General features: G+C 43.6%; 2 protein-coding genes across 4 annotated transcripts in view; one reads left to right on the top strand and one right to left on the bottom strand.

Moving 5' to 3' along the window:
- The window catches only part of Klp68D (kinesin-like protein 68D), a 33,396-nt gene extending 20,473 nt beyond the window's left edge, over positions 1 to 12,923 (bottom strand). For all 3 annotated transcript variants that reach the window (XR_016283092.1, XM_089545591.1, XM_089545601.1), the window contains exons 1-13: positions 12,751 to 12,923; positions 10,106 to 10,214; positions 9,912 to 9,997; positions 9,307 to 9,414; positions 8,295 to 8,419; positions 7,358 to 7,482; positions 7,159 to 7,242; positions 6,941 to 7,020; positions 5,260 to 5,329; positions 1,840 to 1,932; positions 1,338 to 1,470; positions 1,122 to 1,209; positions 902 to 997 (exon numbers count right to left, since the gene is read on the bottom strand). Coding sequence is in view for 2 of the 3 variants with exons in the window: in XM_089545591.1 (XP_089401717.1) it covers positions 902 to 997; positions 1,122 to 1,209; positions 1,338 to 1,470; positions 1,840 to 1,932; positions 5,260 to 5,329; positions 6,941 to 7,020; positions 7,159 to 7,242; positions 7,358 to 7,482; positions 8,295 to 8,419; positions 9,307 to 9,414; positions 9,912 to 9,997; positions 10,106 to 10,126 (1,109 nt within the window). In the remaining variant the exon portion in view is untranslated. The remainder of the gene's footprint in view (positions 1 to 901; positions 998 to 1,121; positions 1,210 to 1,337; positions 1,471 to 1,839; positions 1,933 to 5,259; positions 5,330 to 6,940; positions 7,021 to 7,158; positions 7,243 to 7,357; positions 7,483 to 8,294; positions 8,420 to 9,306; positions 9,415 to 9,911; positions 9,998 to 10,105; positions 10,215 to 12,750) is intronic.
- A 226-nt stretch (positions 12,924 to 13,149) lies between these two features.
- On the top strand, positions 13,150 to 21,589 carry LOC149365737 (uncharacterized). The gene is made up of 5 exons (XM_089545615.1): positions 13,150 to 13,484; positions 14,181 to 14,408; positions 15,331 to 15,584; positions 16,016 to 16,096; positions 21,141 to 21,589. Exons 1-5 carry the CDS (start codon positions 13,250 to 13,252, stop codon positions 21,507 to 21,509), a joined length of 1,167 nt encoding a protein of 388 aa, XP_089401741.1. The 5' UTR covers positions 13,150 to 13,249; the 3' UTR covers positions 21,510 to 21,589.
- Positions 21,590 to 22,130: the final 541 nt, after the last annotated feature.

Here is a 22,130-nt window from a genome sequence, read left to right as displayed (position 1 = left end):
TCATTTACAACCGTCAATATGCCAGGATTTCAGACTTGAAATAATTAAGGAAGCAGCGGATGCCTTCCAAAATAAGAAGTTTATGAAACCACAAAGGCCTGCGGCTTTACTGCTAACTTCAGTGAAACCATAACTTCTTTGTTTAATATTGCCGCGAATCTTTGTTGTGTTTATTTGTTCATGCTTCAAGGCTGCCGGCACGCCGCTTTATCGCTTGGTTTGTGACGCAAGACGCGCCTAGATTTATCTCGATTGATCGCATCCAGGCGGAGCCGATTCTACTTTGTGCCAGAATGTTCTAGTAACTTCCCAAGCTTTATCTCGAATGTTCGCTATCAGCTTTAAAGAGAGCACGGCCGACAGCGGCGGGTATTCTGTTCGACGACCGCCAAGCACGCTTGTTGCTGCGCCGCCGCCGAGTTCTTTGCGGGTGTAAGTCTTCCCAAATAAAGAGTTTCGTTCGAAGACATTCTCGCTGTGTTCCTGTTCGCCGGACTGCAGTCACCACTACGTGACAATATACATACCTGGGTGAGCGTGTCAATCTATGAGTGATGTGCCATCACTGATAAACATAGAAATAAGTAAAGGCTGCAATTCTTTTGTTAATGCAGTTTTAATGTAACATTTCAAAACATTAAATCTGCTCACATTACAACAGACACAGCAGTGTCAATCCTTTGGCATCCTCCCAAACATAACCACTCTTCTTTCCCCATAAATGAAAAATAATAAGAGGAGGAGGCATAAGGAATCAACCTAGTTGCTCTGTTACACTTATCATTGCATGCTGTTTTGCAAGAGAAAAAGTAAACAGCACTGCTGATGGGAAAAATAATGCATGCTAAATGTTGCTTATAGACGAAGATTACAAAAGCACATCGCCTCCATGCGAACTCACCTTGATATCTCTTGCTGAAATTCTCTCAGTAGTGCATCCTTTGGGTCTTCGTTCACTCGAGGCCTGTTCCTAATGTTCTTTGCCCTGTTGGCGTACCTATTTCAAGTCACAATTAAGGACAAAGAAAACACATTCAAAGCAGTCAGATGTGAGGGTGCAGATGTTTTTAACAACAGCAGTTAAGCATCCCTGATAAAGTGGCAAGACTGGATCATCGTACCTTAGCGTGGTCAGGGTCTCTTCATAGTTGTAGCTTGCTGGTCCAATGTTGGCCACCATGATGGTTTTTGCATTGCCCCCTAGGGAGTCTAGTCAGAGTGGGTGACCAAGAGCACAACATGTGGGAGCACTGGTTAATGAACATGAACAAATCGAAAAAAAAAAAAAGAAACAGTGGCGAAGCGTCAACAGTGAGAACAATCAGATCAATAACAACCTTGCAACAGCCGTGTCAACTTGGAGTCCCTGTAAGGCACGTGAGAACTTTTGCCATCAACAAGCGCCGATATGACGTTGCCCAGCGCCGACAGCGAAAGGTTGATCTTGATGGCTTCTTTCTGCCTGTCACCCTGGCCACAAACAAGAAACGAGCATAAAAGCAACATTAGAAAAGCAAAACAAATGAAAGCACATCAAATGTATAAGTCAATCGAAAGTGCAAAGTGGATTCAACAGTGATTGATAGAGCAAAGCAGTGATCTGCTGCAACGTTACTTTGTCTTGGCGCATCATTTACACAACGCTACACTGAACATCTGTAAAGCAAAGCAAGTTACATATCAAACAAGAACTTCATGCATGCTCAATCTTTATATGCATCTGCGAATTTGCTGAGATAATCTGTACTACTGCATGCATTAAATAATGACAAAGGCAAATTTGATCGTGGAGGGCAAGCAGGCTTAAATGAACAAAGACTGGATGTGCAAGTGCCTTACAGACGTTCCTGTCTTGGCTTGCCGCTCGCTGCCAGCCAGGTCGACGAGGTTGAGCTTCCCTACTCGGATGTGATGCTTGCCATCTGGTCCTAGCTGTTGGAACCATTTGAAACAGTGCACTTTTAGTGACATTTGTCCTCATGCAATGAGCTTGACAGTACACTGTTCAATACTACTCCTCAGCAAGGGTCTCAAACATGAGGCCCTCGAACCACATGGGGCCCATGAGGCACTGGGGTACAGCTCACTGGCATGAACTCCATTACAGAAGTGCCATGCCAGTAACACCTTGGTTTCCATTCCACTCACATCATATCTTTTTATTACTGTTCACTGCGTGACAGTGTACTGCTCACCACGGTTGCTCACGTCTTACACACTGGCAATCAGACATATTCTCTGCACATACCAAGGAGCATTATCTCTCATAACTGTGCACTATCCCTAACTATGAGTCACAGCTCAACTTTTGCAGCATCCGAGCCAACACAGAAATTTAAATGATTAGTATAAGGGGCATAAAAAATAGGCTGCTCTTTCCCCGTCAGCCAACGCGGCCCACGTGGGAAAATTAGTTTGAGATCCCTGCTGTAAAGGAAACAAACGTGTACAGTCGAGCCCACTTATAATGAACCTGACGGTCACGCACATTGCATTCGTTCTATCTCAAGGTCGTAGTAAGTGGACTTCGCCTCTTAAAGTCAAAACAAGTGGCAGGGTTTTAATGTATTTAAACCGAGTAGAGATGAGAAAGCCCGTGTTCAGCCTGGTTGGTGGCCCATGGTTTTGCTTTACTGGGTGATTGGCACGTCTGGCGATGACATTAGGCTCATGCTGAGCTCTAGTCGAGGTTAAGCTGATCTGATCTGTTCAGGCCATAAATCAAAGTTTGTGCAGAAGACAATGTGCAATGCATAGTGTGAGAGTGTGTTGCCGATTAACACGAGGCGTGATCGGCTGCAGAGATGGCATAGTGCTCTCGAGTAGTGGGCAGTGAAACTGATTTGTTTACGCTGCCGCAGGTTTGCAAGCCAGTCACGGCAATATTTATTTTATTTCTGCACCCTCAAGGTGAGGGTCACCACAAGATTCTTGGTTGTGTTTGGCCCTGCGAAGTAGTGCTTTTGCACTAAACGAGTTAGTCAGACAAAAGTGGCATTTATTTCTTTCAAAGGTTCACTGTGCATGTGTTTTTTTCAAAGCAGACCCTATCAAGATGCTTTTTCCCTGTCGCGCAGTCATGTGCTCCTGGCCGAGGCACTTGCTGTGGACGCAATAATAACCACAGTAAATTGAGGTGTTCATGGCAACTGGTGCTATGTCGGCAACCTCGTCTTCAATCTTCGATACAGTTGTAAGGATGCAGCAAAGAAGCTACCGCAGCACATGCGCGCCCAGGATGTACAGTAGCATTACCGTTGCATGAAATGCCAAAATTAAAGCGACACCTTGCCACAGCTAGTGCACTCTTCTAAGCAACCGTTGCGTGGAAGTGGAGCTGCATAGGTATACAAACCAGTTGGGAACTAGCACTGTATCTGAAAGCTATCGCTACTGTCTGATTTCAGTTTTAAGGCGAAAGCCTTTAATGTCTCATCGTTGTAAGCAGCAGTTGTCGACAGAAATGACACGCTTTTCAGTTGGTCGAACAGGTCCTGACATCACAGTGCGCGAATTTCAAACGGGGCCAAGTGTACTTTGGCTAGTAACCATGCAACCAATTGAAGGGATCGTATAGTGATGCCCCAAGTAAGTGAGACTGAGCTTAGTTAATTCCTTAATTACACAATTAGCCTAATTAACTTTTCTAGTCAGGCCATATATACAGTGAAAGCTCGTTAATTCAAAACTCGACAATTCGAATTTTCGGATAATTCGAACTACGGATAATTCGAACGGGGGGGGGGGCCGTGACAGTGCTGAAAACGAGGCTTGCGCAACCGAACAAGCGCTGGCACTCTGCCAAAGTTCGCTTCCCCCTTGCTGGAGCTAACGTCAAAAGTGATGTTATCGCTGCGCAGCATCTTGGCGCAAGAAATGCGTTGTGGGCCGTGATGGTGCCAAACGGAGGGAAGCGTTAAAGGCTGACGCTTTTTTTTTTTCAGATTCTTAGGCAGAAATCGGGGGTGGGTGGGTTCATTATGTGAGTGGGTTCGTTACGCGAGTAAATACCCTACATACTCCGTAATGCAAATGGTTCTTGTTGGTTTTTTCCCGGCCATTCGATAATTCGAACATCGGATAATTCGAACGTTTTTCCCGGTCCCGTGAAGTTCGAATTAACGAGCTTTTTACTGTATAAATAAAACCGAGTAGGAAATTGGTCGAGCTCGGGAATCGAACCCCGGTCTTCGGAGTGCGAGACGAGCATGCTATCCACTCCGCCATGCCAGCTCGATGGTTAGGAATGAACAAAGGCGCCTCTAGTGAATACCGTGTCTTCGCTAACTCCCATCCTCCTCCCTTCCCTTCCATGAGGTGTAGGTGTCCACCGAGATACCAGAGACAGTTACTGCGTAATTTCCCTTCCTCAAATACAATTTTCATTTTCTTCATTGTCGCGTCCCACTCCTAAAGGCGAAGCTTAAGCGTCATTAATTAGTTGTTAATTAGTATTCAGACATTAATCAACAATTAACCATTAATTAGTGACTTGTCATAACTTAGTAATTAGTACTCAATTATATGTGACGCCACCAGTGCCACAGAGGCAGTCAAAGTGGTGCAGTAAATGCTTTCGCCTCTACGCACTTTAGACAGGCAAAGTGCCCCCTGAAATTTTTCATTGATTTGTGCACACTGCTCGACTGCTTACACAAGGGTGACAAAGAAGGGCTGACCTCTGTGTGCTGCCTGCACGTGGCAGCAGCGCAGAAGGCAGAGTTCCAATTGAGCAGGTGATGCACACCACGTGACTGGCAGTGCCAGTCAGGTATGACACATTACCACTATTCAAACTTCTCAAATTGCTGTCATTAGCTGATTAGCGGCCATGTGCAGTAGTTTCACTTTCAACGCTGCCCCTGTCTAGAGCTTACCATGCTTCTGATTCCAATTTTCAGGCACACTTGGCCGGTGATAAGCTTCAGTTTCAATACCTTTCTTTGGTGAGATCACGAGCACTCAGAAACCCTCCTCAGTCTCTGCACTGGCGGGAAACATGCGTTTTTAGACTGTGGGGGAGTTTACAGTGCCTCCTCGTTCGTTATAGTCAAGTTGCGCGGCCGCGGCTGTCTTTTTATCTGAGGTGCATTACCATGGCCATAATACATATTTTGGCGGTAGCTCCACCCGTGTTCATAACAAGCGGGCATTTGTTATAATACTAATTTGTTATAATTTGTTATAACTTCGGCCGCTATAAGTGGGCTAGACTATAATTCAGAAAAATAATAAGTCCTTCTGTGCAAGATGACTTACTTCACTGTGCTCCACGGTGATTATAAATATAGCGTGCGATCTCGAACTGTGCAAGTTCATGTTTGTAGCCCTGCAAGGAAAACGAAAACAAAGGTGGACTGCAGAACACCAAATAACATCTTCAAGTTCAAACCCAAGAAGCTTGCATAAGGAATAAAATACAAGCATAAACATGCAGAATCAAAAGGCTTCAGCAGAAATCAGATATGTAACAAAGCCTCCTTCAGATAGACATATAAATTAACTTCGTTAATGATCTGAATCAAAGCCTAATAGCAGCAATGACTACGAGCAACAAGCAAAGAGGTGAAAGTGATAACATTAAGGTGCACTGAAGAGGGATCTGAACTCGTCTTTTTGCTGCGGGAACTCGATGTACATGTTCCGAGCATTCTTAGAATCTTCGACTTATTGCCCTGTGTGGCCGATTTCCCTAATTAAATCGAATTAACGCCCGGCTCCCGCCTTTACTTTTTTAATTCTCCCCGTACGGTGGACGGAGTCGACCAGCGCGTGGAGTGCCTTTGAGCCAGCTCCGGAGGCTTTACTTTCGCTTTATTTTTTTTTTAGGTTTTCGTGAATAAATAGTTTCATTCGCAGATAATATAGCCGTAAAATAAGCCCGCAGAAATAAAAATACGCGCGAACTATTTGCTTCTACGGATTACTACGTATTACTCCGCTGATGGCAGAGCGGCAAGCCGCCACGGGACTGGGTGAAAGGCACTCCACGCATTGGTAGACTCCGCTCATCGTACAGTGAGAATTTTTTAAAAAAAAAGGCGGGAGCCAGCGTTAATTCGATTTAATTAGGGAAATCGGTCACACAGAACAATAAATCGAAGTTTCTAAGAATGCTCGGAACGTGTAGATTGAGTTCCCACGGCAAAAAGAGGAGTTCAGATTCCTCTTCACTGCACCTTTAAGCTTCTTGTGTGAGGTACTTTCACATTACAGTTTTTCAGTATTAAAGATTTGTACAAATATTATTTATCAGTCTGTAACCTGCCAGTCTGTAATACCCTCGAAGAAGGTCTCTCAGGAAAATAAAGTGAAGTGAATGGAAGTATTTCTTGAATTACTGGGGCCAACATGGTATATCAGAAGGAGGCTTATTAAACAAAACCCAGTCTATTGGCCACAAGTTCTAACCCAAGCTCTGATCTCTACTTACTTGCTAATTAGGTGCTTGCTGCAAGGTTACGCACCCACCACTAAATGAGCACGAATGAGTATTATCGACTGTTTTGATTAAGAGACAAATACCATGGCTTTAAGCCGACCAAAGTTTTCCCTTTTACAATTCAGAAACGCATACCTCAACAAAAGTGCCTGGAAGTTTAAAATGCGAGGGCAGTTAATCGGAACAGAGTGAACTTCTGAACCTGGGATGAAACGCTATCTTGCGGCTCTAGAAAGTACACTCAAGCCACTGTGTAAAACTAAGCCCACGGTGTTCAACGAAATAACAGAGTAGTGCGCTGGGATGACCCCAGGGAAGCATGCAACCTCAGAAGAGTCATAATCTGCTTGCTGAGCCCACAAACTCTGGGTTTGATTTGAAGCACTGATTCGGATTACATAGAAGTTTAATGCACCAAAGGCTCGGGCTTTACATTGGCTCCGTCATTTTATATTGGACAGTGAAATAGACTAAAAACGTAACAGGAAGTGTTCATACCCTACGGATCGGTTCTGGTTTCCAACTGCCATGACATGCTCAATCTCCTTGATGCTCTTGCAGACAAACGAAGACAGGTCCTGCATTGCAAACGTGACAGTTGCAATAAAGACAAGCTGTAGCATATTCATTACCATTTGAAAGAGAGTCCTTACCTCAACATAAACGCCAGTGTCAAGCTGTAGCATATTCACTACCATTTGAAAGCGAGTCCTTACCTTCACATAAACGCCAGTGTCAGGTCTCTCCTTCAGTTCCAGCCTCTTGGACTGGTCTTTTGAGATCAGGTCCCTAATCTCCTCCTGCCGTAGACAATGGGAAGTGAACGTTGCTCATAGGAAGGTCACTTTATTGATGCAGCATGCGAACAACAGAACACTACAAGAGTTAGCGGGAAGGAAAAAGTGCACAGCTCACCTGATAAATCTCGAGATAAGAGGCCCTGACAAGGTACTGCTGATTCTGAGATCTCGCGATGTGGCTAAAGATGTGCTCGAAGGAATTGGGAATGACGCCCCGGCACTCCGGGTTGTTGGCGATGCCTGTCCGAGGGAGGGGAGTGAGGTTTGGAGCAAGAATAAAACAAGCTTGATACGGGGAACAATAACGCGACATGAAAATGTGAAAAAAAAACAAACAAACAAGATAGGCATTTGAATGAACCTACCCCCAGGACAAAATGAAAAAAGAGAATGTGTATGCCTGCCATGAATTGGAACTCTGCCTGGTGAGAGGCATCGAGTGTCAAAAGAATGTACAGACTGCTTCGGCCTTGATTGTAACAGTCACATGGCTTTTATATCTTTAGGGCAACAGATATGGTATACTTCATGTACAAAGAGATAAAAATCTCAAAACAGCAAACCACCTCAGAGATAAGCGCATATAATTACAACATTTATAACTAGCATTCTGACATTTATAACTGTTCACTATAATTGCCATCTTGAGATTCCTAACCAATTCATAACTAATTAGCAAGATCACCAACAACTTAGTCAAGGTTGGTGATTTGAATAATATTATGACATTCACTCACAGTATTTTGGTGATAGCTGAATACAAAAGTAAAAGATCAGCTTATTCTGCTCAGATTACATTACCTCTACTTACTGCCCCAAACAAAAAGATAGCACGGCTTTTCCAGTGATGATAGTGTAAGATTATACTTCACTTATTCCTGGATAAGAATGTGTGAATGGGAACTTGATGCCCGAGCAAAGTCCACATATGAGGAACAGACAATCACTGTTTTGAGAGCTAGTAAATTCTTTGTCTGATTTTGTTACCACAACGGTTTTTACTAAAACAAAATAAAAGCAAAATGATAGCAGGAGAGAGACTTGCACACAACCTTCCATAGTGTATGTCTTCCCAGTGCCAGTCTGGCCATACGCGAAAATAGTGCCATTGAATCCCATCAGCACAGAGTCGACCAACGGCCTGAACGTCTCGTCGTAGAGATCCATCTGTTTCGAGCTGTACAGAAAAAAAAGAACAAGAGCTTTTATATCTGAAACAATAGCAAGAATTCACTAATCCAGCCAATAAAGGACATCAAAGCTCCAAGTCTGTTATCTAGATATTCCCAGTTAAAAATTCAAGTACTGTATAAGCAAAGATCTTGTACCAGGTAACATTGAAATTTGGTCTTGTTGGTTCATATTTCTGACCAGTAGCACAACAAGCCAAAGAACCAGCGAACGAGTAGACAAACACAGCGATAACTTCCAACAACTTTAATGGAAAAGACATACAACATTATATACTTGTAGCAATGCCGTGAAATCACAAGATATGCGAAAATCAGCCCGAACATAGGTAGGCAATTTCTTTTTTAGAAAGTCTGACAGAAGGTGTGCTTACACAAGCACTTCCTAGTCTGGCTATCTTTTCTGCTTCGACGATATCACGAGTGCACAAGTGTTAGGTAGTTGAATTTAATCCAGAGCACTTGACTACAGCACCCCACACAGCCCACATGCATATAAATACACATACATACAAATAATCATCAGCCTGTAAAACTGATGTAAGCATATTATGAGGTCAGACAGCTAACTGCAGTGAAAAAGGATATGCATGCATTAGAAGCCTAGCACATGAAAAGGTACTTCAGGAACTGCGCGGAGGCGAGTTTCTTAAGAAGTATATGCAATGAAGCCTAACATTAGTACCTTCAGTGAGTGAAATATTCAACTCACGAAAAAGTATTTCGGAAGTTGTGAGGCAGTGTGCTAAGCACATGTAGTGAAGAGCCAGTAGTACCTTCAGTGAGCATAACATTCAACTAAGTGACCAGTGCCCAATGCTACATCCCTATGCAGCCAACCCTTTTGCAGATGATCAGAAGGACCAGGACTTACTTGCAATCGTATACTGCATCAAATGTGTATTGCTTCAAAGAATCAACATCTCCTGCTTTTGGATTGCGTATGGTTACAATTCCAGTGTCTGGGTAGAGGTCGACAATCCTGCATATGCAAAGGGCAACTTATGGGACATCGTGCAGCTACTCTGGACGTTGCATGCTACTTTGAAGCTTCAGCAGCACAGTAAGACACAGTATGCCAAAAGCTATAGCAACATGTGATGAAGCCAGTTCACTATGGAATGCTGTAAAGTAACGCACCACATTAATGAAACTCACCAAACAAATAAGTGACCTTATAGTACTTTATATATACATATATATATGTGTGCGTGTGACCCACTAAGTGACCCCACTTAGCCTGTTGACACTCAGCCACACATTACAATGTACAAATGTAACCTCCGAACACAGTCAGCAGATAAAAAGAATATTAATACGTTGAAGGATATAGCAGGTCGGCTAAAAATGAGCTCACATGGCCGTTCACAAGCCCAACCATTGCATATAGCAGCCCAATTCCAATTTTATTTTTTGGAAAAGTGCTCGAACCTGTGCTCAAAATCTACAGAAACAAACAAGCAAGGTTGGGAGCATCACCTTTCATGGCCGTTGGCAATTTCCTGCTCACTAAGCGGTCGACATCTGACAACAACTTTGACAGATTCGGACTTTGCTGACCTCGCCTGTGCGACAAATTCACAAAAGAAGCAAACATTTCACAATTAGGCCACATCAACAACATGAAATCGGGCATCTATGCCCAGAGATGCAAGGACAGTCAAGTTCCTCACCATATCTACAGTTTTGCCCATCTCTTCCCAGGTTTTTAAAGGTCACTGGCCCATACGTGGTAGAGTGTTCGGGAAGATAAGAATATTGCTAGACTTAAACGAAAAGCATCTGAAAGAAAACAGACACGGACAATGGCAAGGTAAAGAGCTGCACAGCAAATGATAAATACCTGGAAATGAAAGCACAGTAAAAGAGTGGGCCAACAAGGTTAAAGACTACTCTAGTGCATCAAAAAAAATATTTCCTCCTCACCTCGCTAATTCTCTGAAAAATTCGAAGCAACATAGGGGTTGTGAGCTTCGTCAAGCCGCAATTACGGCTTTTTTCCCCTTCTCCTCAGCCATGTATTTGACCGAAAAATAAACCTTAAACCTAGAACCTCTTTAGAAACTCAAGTGACACTGATGATAAAATTCTATCGAATTACTGTTCTCAGTAAAAACTGATTCTATGCCTCGTTCTGGGTATGTTCACGTTTGTCCCGAAGCAAAACAGACATTTGTAGCTGAGAAAATTCATTTAACATTTTTCCAACCATTCGATTCAAACTCAAGATGTCTGCACCAAGAAGGAGTGCTGGCCACCATTTTGAAATGAATGGCAGTGTAGCTAACCCTTGGGATCAATGGCCAAAATTCGGTGCCGACGCATGCAGTTTACTCGCGAAATCAGCTGGTGATGGTGACACCTATATTTAGCTTTTTTTGTTTTTGCCTTTTCTAGCTTAAAAAAAAGCTCTGTTTTCAGCAAGAGTGATCTCTCTGCCGTCAGAATACCGCAGTCTATCAATACAGGCCAACTCTAATTACTGCGGACAACTCCTCAAAATTTTTTTTCCTAGTAAAAATACAATGTTTGGCTCTTTGTAGCTATGCTGCTGTTTGTTTGGCAGCAAAAGAAACATTTATTTCTGCGAAAATTAAATTTAAACATGCAATTTTTTTTTCTGACACCACTTAATTGAGACTCATGACACTAATGATGCAAAAGGACTCCATGATCACCAAATGGAGGTGAATAACGGTGTGACGTAGCCTCTGAGATCTATAAATAAAAAGAACAGCATTGGTGCCATAACACTTTGCTTGCAACAATGGTCATCGGCAAAGGTAACTGTACTCCATTTTCTGGTCTTTCCCAGTTTATAAAACCTCCGCTTTAAGTTAATACAGCCTCTTTGTCATTTTAACATACAAGCAGTCCAGGCTCAATTTGTTCTCAGTCCACAACACACCACGTGTCAGCCATGGACATAGCTTACTGTTTAATGCTGAGAAGCTAATATTTTAGTCAAGCTGTCAATATTTACAAAATCAAATCTTTTTATGAGGTAACTTCAACCAGCCTGTAGGTAGACAATACAAACTATGCGATGCATGCTAGTAAAGTTTCCTCAATTTAGGATGAACTTCACAGTGCCGAAGCAACTGTACAAAGCCTACAGGTGTGCACGATATCTGACAAGTGATGAGATGCCAAGGTGTCTTTTCCATGAGCGATCACAATAAGCATGGCAAATGCACGAAAGACTGAAAGAAGCACAATTTGTCATGTTAGTCGAGACTTAGCAAACCATGCTTGAAGGTGTAGGCTCAACAAGGAGAACTAAAGCAGACAAGGCAGTCTAATTGAATTTCAGATGTGACTTGCTGCAGCCACATACTTACATTAAACTCATGACAAATTTTAACAGTAAGCATTTATCAGTCATTCATCAATGATTACATAGCATGATCCCCACTCCGTCCCTTCGCAGGTAATAGCGGAGTTCTGGAACTTTAATTTCAAGGTCGATGTTGTTTATAAATAGGCAGCGCCACACTCATTCACACACTACCATAAATGGTCAAAAAGCTTGCTGGTAAGTGCATAACTGCTATTCACCCCAGACACATTTTACCATTGCTGCAAAACAGCAGTGATACAAACCAGTGATATGGGTTATAAAGAACGTTAGAGTACAGGTACAACCGGTCAATCCTAAATGCAAATGATAACTTTTTTTTTGCTAGGGCCGTCTCGCTCACTGCGTTAGATATAGTAGCGCGTAAGAACTGGTCAGATATATCTCGTCACAAGTACACGAGGCGTGTTCGTTGAGTAGAGGGCTTCATGCAGAGTGGAAGCTTATATATATGGTAATAACGCGCAATCTAGATGAGTTGCATTCTAGGCACGTTCACGCACCATCGGCAAGAGACAGATGAACGCCGGCGTTAAAAACACACGCAAAGAAAGGGGGTAAGCGAATCCGAAGAATAACAGTCTCACTTTATTCAGACTTGAACAGAGCGAATCTCTGCAATCCATACATTTGAAACACAATCCCCGTGCGACGATCAAGAGCTAGATACTCCTATGCTAAAATCTCATGGTTGACTTCGTCTATCCAAAGGAGTGCTACGCCGAAATGTGGAGCAAAGCCCCAGTAAAGAAGTATCACCTCGGTCAACAAATCAGCGCAACACGCTTAGTACTGCAAGGATTTAAGCGATATCGGAGGTGTGTAATCGTTCAATCTGCGCCCTGCCAAGTGGTGTCTGCAAAGTGAAGCAAAACTCCCATTCAGTCAGAAAGGCCATGACGTCACCCCGAATCTCCTGCAGAGGGCTTGCGAGTAAACCGCACGGACGTTATAACGTACCTTTACGTCGGTTGAGACATCTTGTAGAGATCCCTCTTTGGGCGAGGATCACGGACCGCTGCCAGCCATGACAGCGGAGCCGCTGGTTTTCCGTCGCTGCTGGTTTATAGGTTCCTCTTTATTTTTTTCAGCGACGGCTCAGCAGCGAGAGCGATGCCGTGCCCCCTCCCTACTACCAGTGAGCGGTGTGTGACTTTCGTTGCCATGACAACGAGGATACAGCTTAGGCTGCGTCTCGAACTTCTGTTGGCTTATTGAAAGCTTCCCAATGACACTGTAGATTCTATTTTTATGGCTTCTGCAGTACATTACCTACCTACAATACCTAAAGCCAGAGACTTTACTGTAGTAAGTCTGGCCTACACAGACGTCACGGCGCTCTGCGTTACGTCAGGTACGACATGCGTAAATTGATGCCGCCTGCCGCCATTGCCAGGAACCGAATCCGTTGGCTGCGCATGTTCTCCCCGTTCTCTTGTTTATTTCTTACGGCCTGACCATGCCGATTTGTGCAATGGTCGGCTGTCGGACCAGAACCGGCTCTGCTGATAGGCCGGGCCATAAACGCCCTTTGGGCATAGGGATGTTCTGCTTGCCTAAAGTAATAACTTGGCAGTGCGAGCGTACAAGAATGCTAAGCGAAAAGCGTCGTGCCTTGTGGTTTGAACGCATAAACAGAAGAGACTTGATGAACCCAAAGCATCTTCGTGTCTGCGGTCGCCATTTCATCACAGGTAATATGAACATGTGTCAACAGACTTCCCCCGATTGCGTCGGTGGCTTGCGCCGACGTTGTAGCGGTCGCCATATTGGTGAACCGGGACCGCGGTAAATGCCTGTGCGCTTATCTAGCCCGCCCGTTGCCACTCCGCCGATGTAGAAGTTATGCGTGGTCCACCGTTATGGCGCCCGCGACGTCGCTTGCAAGGCATGAAACTGCACGGGATTAGCGTTAGAACGTGCAGAAGTGATCACGGTTGTTGTTGTTGTTGTCATTTGCTATTTATTATTAATAAAAATAAAACTGTAACGAAAATGTGTTGCTAGCCGCGGCATCTGCAATCGAAACCTGAAGCACCTGCAGCTGCGGCTGGCGGATAAAAAAACTCAATAGAAGAAAGGACAGGGGTAGGGCGGCAATGTACACTATGTACTACAAATACAGAATATTGAAATAGAGATACTGATCACGGTTCCCTCAAGGTGCTGCGTGCGTAAAAAATGTTTTTGCACTTTGAAAGTTTTCTTACAGAAGTGATTGGTTCAGCTCATTTAGTTTACGCACCATTTATTTCGTTTTTTCATAATATCGTCAATAACTGATGTATGCATGCACCATCAGATTTGCTTCATCTGCAGCAGTATCAGATGTTTATAGCATAATGTTTGTAACTATGACGATTGCCTCACGCATATCTATTGCTTTGCAGGTAGACCTTCGAGGCTTATGGATGACAAGAGCCCTGATTGGGCACCATCTCTACATCTGGGCTATGATTCCTCTCAAGGGCTGCCCACAGGAGAGTTCTGCAATTGTTTTCAGTGCCTTAATAAGCCCAAGGGAAAGAAAGTGCTTGCAGTTGTACCAGGAATGAGTTCCTGCCAGTCCTTTCTGCATGATGAATCCTTACAAGTGTGCTGCATGGATTCAAAAGCAGGTATGTTTTTACGTACCATACTTTCGTTCTGACGAACTCCCGTGAGGGTTCTTTTCTACTGGCATAATCACAATACGCGAAGTACTCCTTGTGTTATTATGCTTTCAGTGTCATCTAAGACCAACTGTTGGTTTTCATTGCAGTACTGCACACGTGAAAATGTACTATTGTAGTTTGGCTGGAATTTCTCGGCTAGAGACTACATATGTGATTGAAGATGGCTTCACACTTGCAAGGTGGTCATGCATGGCTTGAAGAGCTTTCAGGGAAAAAGCCGTGACAGAGGAAAATAGCTGTTGAAGTTCAAATGCAGTGGGACAAAATATGTGTTGACATGATCATGTAGGCTGCTGATAGTCTGCGGGTTCGAACTCATTAGCTACCTACTGCTAAGCACGAGGCTGCATGTTGCTCAAGCTATTATATGCACAGAAAAATTGTGCACATTTGTATAGTGCACATTTGTATAGTAAAGCTCCGCCCACATTTGTGACTTCCACACAGAATTCCTCCATGACAAAAAAAGTAGTTTGTTGTTAAAAACCTTTCTTGTTATGTAAACAAGAAGCTAATCACGAGAAAAAAACTTTAGGGTCTAAACTTTTGGCACCTGGTTTGTTTAATATAGACAAATGTTAAAAAGCTTATTTTGTTTACTGTTGTCATTGGCCAGTGGAGTAATACAGGATGCCACAGACCATGGCCCAGCGTTACCTCCTGGCAGGTCCATGAAGGACCTGCCAGGAGCCAGTACCTATCAGCAACCAGCTGCCAGTGGGCATTTTATCAAGTGGGAACAAATGCTTCTGTGTTTACACCAGGTCACATTCAATTCCAGCAAATTTTTCCTGGTGTTGTGTTGAACCAGAACGTTAATGAACACATGGTGGAATTCTTTTCCCACCTTGCACCTGCTGTACAGCACGCAGGTCATCAAAAAATGCAAAGGCTGCAAGACGATCATCGCAGAAGAGTTGCGCTGTAGTTGGATGCAATCACACCATGAGGAAGCGCAATCTTCTCCTCCGGGAAATATGCCCCAATCATAAGACACCCAGAAGCAGCTGCATGTGCGGCGTCTACAACCTGCACAGGTTCCCGTCAACGCCAGAGAGCCTCCATGACTGGATCACAGCATTGAACAGGGAGAACTACATTCCGAGTAAAGGCTCTCGGGTAGGCCGTGCACATGTTTTTTGAACATTCTCAGCTCACATTAGGCAAGGTGTTGTTTGCACAAGGCATTATGGTTTATGAATTACGTCCATGTGAAGGCAGAATTAAGCTCAATCAAAACTGGTTCGTTTTGAGGCATTTCAGCTGGAAATGTTGCTCTCAGTGCCATTTCTGCTGTTTCCATTAATCAAAAACAGCAGGAGTTTATACAGGATTTCAATTCTTCAAGGACATTACCATAAATATGCTGTGGCTCTCAAAAGGAATTTGAGGAAGGGTCTATCTGAGGCCATGTGTTAATGGATGTACGTCACCGAAAAGTAGGTTGAACTGCTGTCCCCTTAGTTCAGTTGTGTCCATTCACTCAGCAGTGGATAAGGAGTAAAAGTAGGCAAAAATGGAATTTTTTGTGCGTTGCACATCTACTGCAGGTTTGTTCCATTCATTTTGTTGATGGCAAGCCAACACCTGCGAATCCAGTGCCAACATTGTACCTGGGCCATTCCGGAAAGGTAGGATTAGCATGCTACCCTCATAATGGGCTTTAACCCTTTATTGACGAGTGTTGCCCACAGGCAACACACCAGAAAATATTTTTTTCTTGTACAGTTTCAGTTTCGAAAGCTTCTTTTTTACTCCAAGCTCCGCCCATGGTACTAGTACATGGGTATGTGGCGCCATCTGATGTATATTAAGGAAACTGAGGAAGAAAAAAAAGAAGTTTGGCGCGCAAACCTCTGCACAGCAGTGGACTGCACGACTTCAGTTTGTAACCGCCAATTTCCTGGTAAGCACTCATTTTTTCCTTTGCGGCTTTTCGCAGTTGTTTAGAAGAATGCCTGGGTTTTCTTTTTGTTGAATTACATAAGTGGCACTGCTGTTTTGTGCCCGTAGGGCCGCGTCTCGTGTTTGTTGCCCACAGGCAACACCCGGCACTAAGCTGTGTTCTACATCCCGCTTAGTTTACGGTGTGCTGTTTTTTTATTGATAGTGTGCTACATTGCCTACGCCGGTAACAAATGAGCTGCGCGGTCTCATGCAGGACACACGGACCTATCAACAGGTGCACAGTATGGATCCGAACCTATTTTATGGAAAAATAGCCGCAAAGGTGCCCCCTGAATGCAGTGACGACTCTGACCTGGAGTCATCGAGCGATGAAGAACCAGAGAATGCTGCTTCAGCCCGGGCATGTAAGCATTCCTTTTGTTGCCACAGCCAGTTTACACAAACATTCGAGCCGCAAATCAAGTAGCCTCTATTGCAGAAGAAAGGGGTGCATTATGAAAGGAGGGAGGGGGGGGGGGGGGGGTTGAACAGCAAGAGTGCGTTTGGCTCAGCGCTCCCGCGTTAGCAGCGGACGCCAGTCATGAGAGACGCAATCACGTCTTCGCTATTTCCTCGGATATATATATGGGATGCCTGGTAGCGTGTGGCGCTCATTTATGCAGCACAGTAGGAGTGCCTTTTGTGCGTTTGAAACGTCATCTTTGCTTAGCCCATCTATAAATGCAGCAAAACTTTCAGCTTGTCTGATTATGACTGCGTAATTGACATGGGTACTTCATGTACTAATTTCTAAATTAGTTTGCCTTTTGTTTCAAAATATGTTTATATCGCATCTGATTTCTGTTCAATTTTTACAGCTCTCTCAACTGACTGTCAAGATGAAGACATCGCTAGAACTCCAAGCACAGGCAATAATGAGACTACAAATGAAGAAATTCCCAAGCCTTCGAAAAACGGTCCTGCATGGAGCGTTGTCCAAGGCTCGTCTGGTAGTACCATGCCAAAGTGGAAGGACGTACCGCCCTATCCATCTCCGGTGAAGTCTCCCATCAGCTATTTCAGACAATATTTTGATGCGGATTTCCTGTCTCTAATCTGTGAGCAGTCTTCCCTGTATAGCGCTCAGAGGAATCCCAACAAAGTTACTTCAATCACAGTAAATGATTTAGAGCAGTTTATCGGTACAGTGCTCACTATGTCGATTATGAAGCTGCCTCAAACACGCATGTACTGGTCGGAGAGGTTCCGCATCAGTCAAGTTGCTGCCACCATGACGAGAGACAGATGGGAAGAAATCAAACAGTCACTTCATTTCAATGACAACCAGGAAGCACCGGACCCGAATGACCCCGAACGTGACAGGTTGTACAAAGTGCGGCCCCTATTGGACCACGTCGTCTCCAAATGCCATGAAATTCCAAAATCCCAAAAACTATGCGTTGATGAACAACTGGTTCCTTTCAAAGGCCGCAGCTCATTGAAGCAGTACTTGCCAAACAAGCCAAAAAAATGGGGCTATAAACTCTTCCTTCTATGCGACGAGTGTGGCATAATGTACAACTTTGAAGTGTACACAGGCCAAATTTTTCCTCAGCCGGGTTTTCCAGACATTGGCGCCAGCGGCAACATCGTTCTGAGAATGGCGAGCGACGTGCCTCGCGGTCTAGACTACATTCTGTATTTTGACAATTGGTTTTGCAGTGTGGACTTACAGGTAGTGCTCAAAAAGGCTGGGATCAGTTCTGTAGGCACAGTACGTGAAGGTCGCTTGAAAGGATGCAAACTTCCATCCGACAAAGAGCTGAAAAAGAAAGGGCGTGGCTCTTGCGTCGAGATGGAGACAACATTTGAAGGAGTGAGTCTGAGGGCAGTGAAATGGTTTGACAACCGTCCCGTGACGCTGCTGTCCACATTTGCATCAGCCGCACCAGAGAACACTGTGAAGCGCTTTGACAAGAAGACCCGAACGACGGTGAGCGTACCTCGTCCTTTTATTGTAGGTGTCTACAATGAAAGCATGGGTGGTGTGGATCTAATGGACATGCTTGTGGCGCTGTACCGCATCCACTTGAGATCCAAAAAGTGGTATAGGCGGCTATTCTTCCATTTATTGGATGTCGTAATCGTCAACTGCTGGCTTCAGTACCGCCGAGATGCCACCGCGGATAATGTGCCACGCAATCAGCAAATGACCCTACTGTCTTTCAAAGCAGAGATTGCATGCGTTTTGAAACAGCAGGGAAAGGTTGCAACACCTTCTAGACGGCGACCATTGGGCCCATCAAGAGTCGAAAATGAACTACAAGCGAAGAAGCGGCGTGGGCCAGCAGCTCTTGTACCTTGCAAGGAGATTAGGCTGGACACTATTGACCACCTCCCGATGTTCTCTCCAAATAAAGGTCGATGCAAATACCCCAACTGCACGGGTATTACACGTGTAATGTGCAGAAAGTGTAATGTACATCTCTGTTTCACTCCAGGAAAGGAGTGCATGTACAAGTTCCACACTAACCCGTAAGAATCGCGGAATGAGGCCTACTTGAGGACTCATGCCTACTGTTGCCCACAGGCAACAAAGCTGTATCTCAGTTGCTATATGTAGGAATTTTTTTGTGATTAGAAAATATGCTTTGTCATGCTGTAATGAGTGCAGTTGTAGAAAAATAAAAGATTTTTTCAAATATTTTATTGCCTCGTCAATAAAGGGTTAAGGGGGGCGGGTTTGGTGGCTTTCAAATTCCAAAAAAATGACTAAAAAAATTGATTTTTGAAAACTGTTGTACCGGCTTGTCTCCGTCGTTTTTAAGCTGTCCCAAAGTTTCACTGTTGCAATCGACCAGGAAGTATTCTGAAAAAAAATTATTTCATGAACTGCGGCATCTGTGCATTGCGAGAAAATGCTCAAATAATAGGCATTTTTCTCCATGACAGTTTTCTGCCAAGGTACTCCTTGCATTCCCCTTGCAGTAGCATAGGGGAATGTTTCTATTTTTGTTTTTGTAGTTTGTGGGATTAATCAATGGGATACTAACAGTGTGTTTATTTTATCAATGAAAGATAACTGATTGCAAAGCAGAAGAAAAAGCAACCACATGCCGCCGGGATCCGAGCCCACAACCTCTGAATTTATTTTATTTATTTATAGAATACTGCAGACCCTAAGATGGGTCCAAGCAGGAGGGGCAAAAGTACATAAAAAGAAGTGCGGCAAATTACATACTGCAAAACTAACATATGAGTAATAGAACATAGTAAAGAACAAGGAAAAACAACGTAGCAAGTATCAGTAAGCAATTTTGTCAATAGCGTCGATGCTGTTTACAACCTCAGGTGGGAGTTTATTCCATTGAGTTATTGTGTGAGGAAAAAATGAGTATTTAAAAGCATTGATTCTAGCGCTGTACGGTGCTAGTTATTCCGTGTGACGATGTCGTGTTGGTTGCGTTGTGATCGGTTTAAGAAATAAATCAGGGCTCATGGAGAGTATTATTTTTGAGTAGGAAAAGAAATTTCAATCGTTGCATTGTTCTTCGTGTTTCAATGTCTGTATGTTGTTTTGGGCCATAAGAGTGTAAGAGTGGCCATAAGAATTTCTCGACAGGTGCTCTACCAACTGAGCTACAGTTGGTAGAATTTGTTTTGTTACAATCCTAGGACCATAGATCCAGTTAAGATATTCTTTGCTTTTAAAATTTTTGTATTTTAAATTTATTGTATGAAAGTTTCTTCTATCTCTAGATATGTCAATGGACACTGCATCACAAAAAAATTTGAAAGCAGAATTTGTGCTTTGGGAAAAAAAAAAAAAACATTCCAACAATGGTTTGACCTGTGGCTCAGTAGGAATAAAATAAATGTACCAGCTTTCTGCCACATTTTCCTAACTCTGCCAGCCTGTTCTTAAGATTCAGAGGAAAAAATTGCAGTTGTATCTCCAGCAAATTCAGAAAAGAATGTGCTGAAGATATAACTGTGACATTTTGTGAGAGTGCTTATAAAATTAATTTTAATATGCTCAAAAAATTTCATATAAATGCATCAAGAAATAAAAAAAGTTTTGCTGAAAGGAGCATCCTTCCTTAAACAAGGGACCTAAAAGTTTGGTACTGTATTTGCCAAAAGTAACCTGGAAACAGGTTGTGTTTCTCAGCTGTGTAGTGGAGCCCTCATGGTGCCCCAAAAAGACCAAAAGATCTCTCAAGGTAAGGACAAGCGTTCTCCTTACATTGCATATATTTAGAGCTTAGGGCTGCCATATGTGTTCCACCATACAGCTGAGAAGCAAATCCTGTTTCCGGGTTACTTTTGGCAAAGAATATACATGTGCAACTGCTTCACTGTTTGTTTGTTTTTTGCCATGATTTTTATTGCTTCAAAGAATACGACTTAAGTGGGTGGTAACACGTGCCATCCATGGTGCTTGAAATAAAAAAAAAAACACTTGCATATGTCACACATTTACTCATACTGAATACACCCTTTTTCCTGACAAATGTATTAACACTGGGGAGTGCATTCATTACATGGATTAATGTGAGCTAAATTTAACATTTTTACTGCTAAAATAGTGGTAGCATTCATTATACAAGTGGTATATGCATGCTTGCAGCTTTCTGGTTAGCACATGTGCATTCAATTTCATTCAAGATCTGGCAAAGAGAAATAAGATACAACAGTGTAGCTTGTTTGGCAGGTGCTGCTTCAATGCTGCTTACCCATTAACAGGTGCTGATCCTTTCTGACAACTAACTGCGCCTTTATTTGCAGGTGGTTGTTGCAAGAATGCATTACGTTGAAGACCCTCAACTCCTGCCCACAGCAGCAGCGTCAAGTGACAAACACCTAGAGACGGACAGTATTTTGAATCATGCCAATTCATTAAGGCAGATAGCACAAAAACTATCTCCTAAGTGTTCAGAACCCAAATTTGGTGCACACCAGGCATCGGTTCACACACAGTGCAGCGATCTCGACCTGTCCCGGTTGAAACGAAACACTTCGACACAGGTGCCTATCCCCCTCAGGTGTGATGCCAAGTGCCAGGCTGATTTAACGGGGAAAGATGCCTCTGTCCAGTGCAGAGGACTGTATGAGAGTGTGTTTGTTGAACATGCCTATGCTAGCATGTGCTGTTGACCTCGCCTAGACGCGTCCCTTTGTCTTTCTCACCAGGTTTGGAAAAAAATAATAAAGTATACGTACTTGTTGGCAAAGTATTACGGTAGAATAAGGAGCACTTAAGTGGTGTGCTGAAGGAAATGCAGAGCTTTGTGCGGATTACACTTCACTGGGGAAAGTGATGCAAGAACACTTTGATCCAAACACTACAACAAAGTGCGATGACAAGCCTGCAGGTAACTCTCCTTGAGAGCAACCCCCCTAATTGGTATGGGGCAGGGAGGTGCAAGTGTTGTCCCCAATAGTTCCCTGTTACCCACAAGACATGAACATGGACTACTATGAATTTCAGACCCAACCCTTTTAAGAGACCTGTGCATGCGCCTGGAAGGTATTAATAGCAGCCGAAGCTTGACTAGGTAGTGGACTCTGCCTGCCCCTGGCGCGTCTCTAGAGTATGGGAGCGTTGCCATTAATCAGATTCCAATGTTACACCGCACTCCTGGCTTCAAGTACTTCGGTTAAATTTGTCTTTGAGAGTGTTGTAACCTGTGCTTTACAGCCAGAGAGCTTTGGCCTAGGTCTCAAGGATAGCGACCTTCAGTTAAAACAGTTTCAAAAATTGAACTTCAATATACT

The sequence above is a fragment of the Amblyomma mixtum genome, chromosome 1 (genome assembly GCF_055824585.1).
Source record: "Amblyomma mixtum isolate Tamu chromosome 1, ASM5582458v1, whole genome shotgun sequence".
Classification (NCBI taxonomy): domain Eukaryota; kingdom Metazoa; phylum Arthropoda; class Arachnida; order Ixodida; family Ixodidae; genus Amblyomma; species Amblyomma mixtum.
Note: the sequence above shows the minus strand (reverse complement) of the source record. Positions and strands in the feature narration are given on the sequence as shown.

Bases quoted from the DNA above. Each gene is read 5' to 3' on its own strand.
- LOC149365737 (XM_089545615.1), top strand. From the start codon at position 13,250: ATGCCGATTTGTGCAATGGTCGGCTGTCGGACCAGAACCGGCTCTGCT. The intron at 14,409-15,330 runs GTATGTTTTTAC...CCTGCTGTACAG, and splicing joins CTGCATGGATTCAAAAGCAG to CACGCAGGTCATCAAAAAAT. The intron at 15,585-16,015 runs GTAGGCCGTGCA...CATCTACTGCAG, and splicing joins TTCCGAGTAAAGGCTCTCGG to GTTTGTTCCATTCATTTTGT.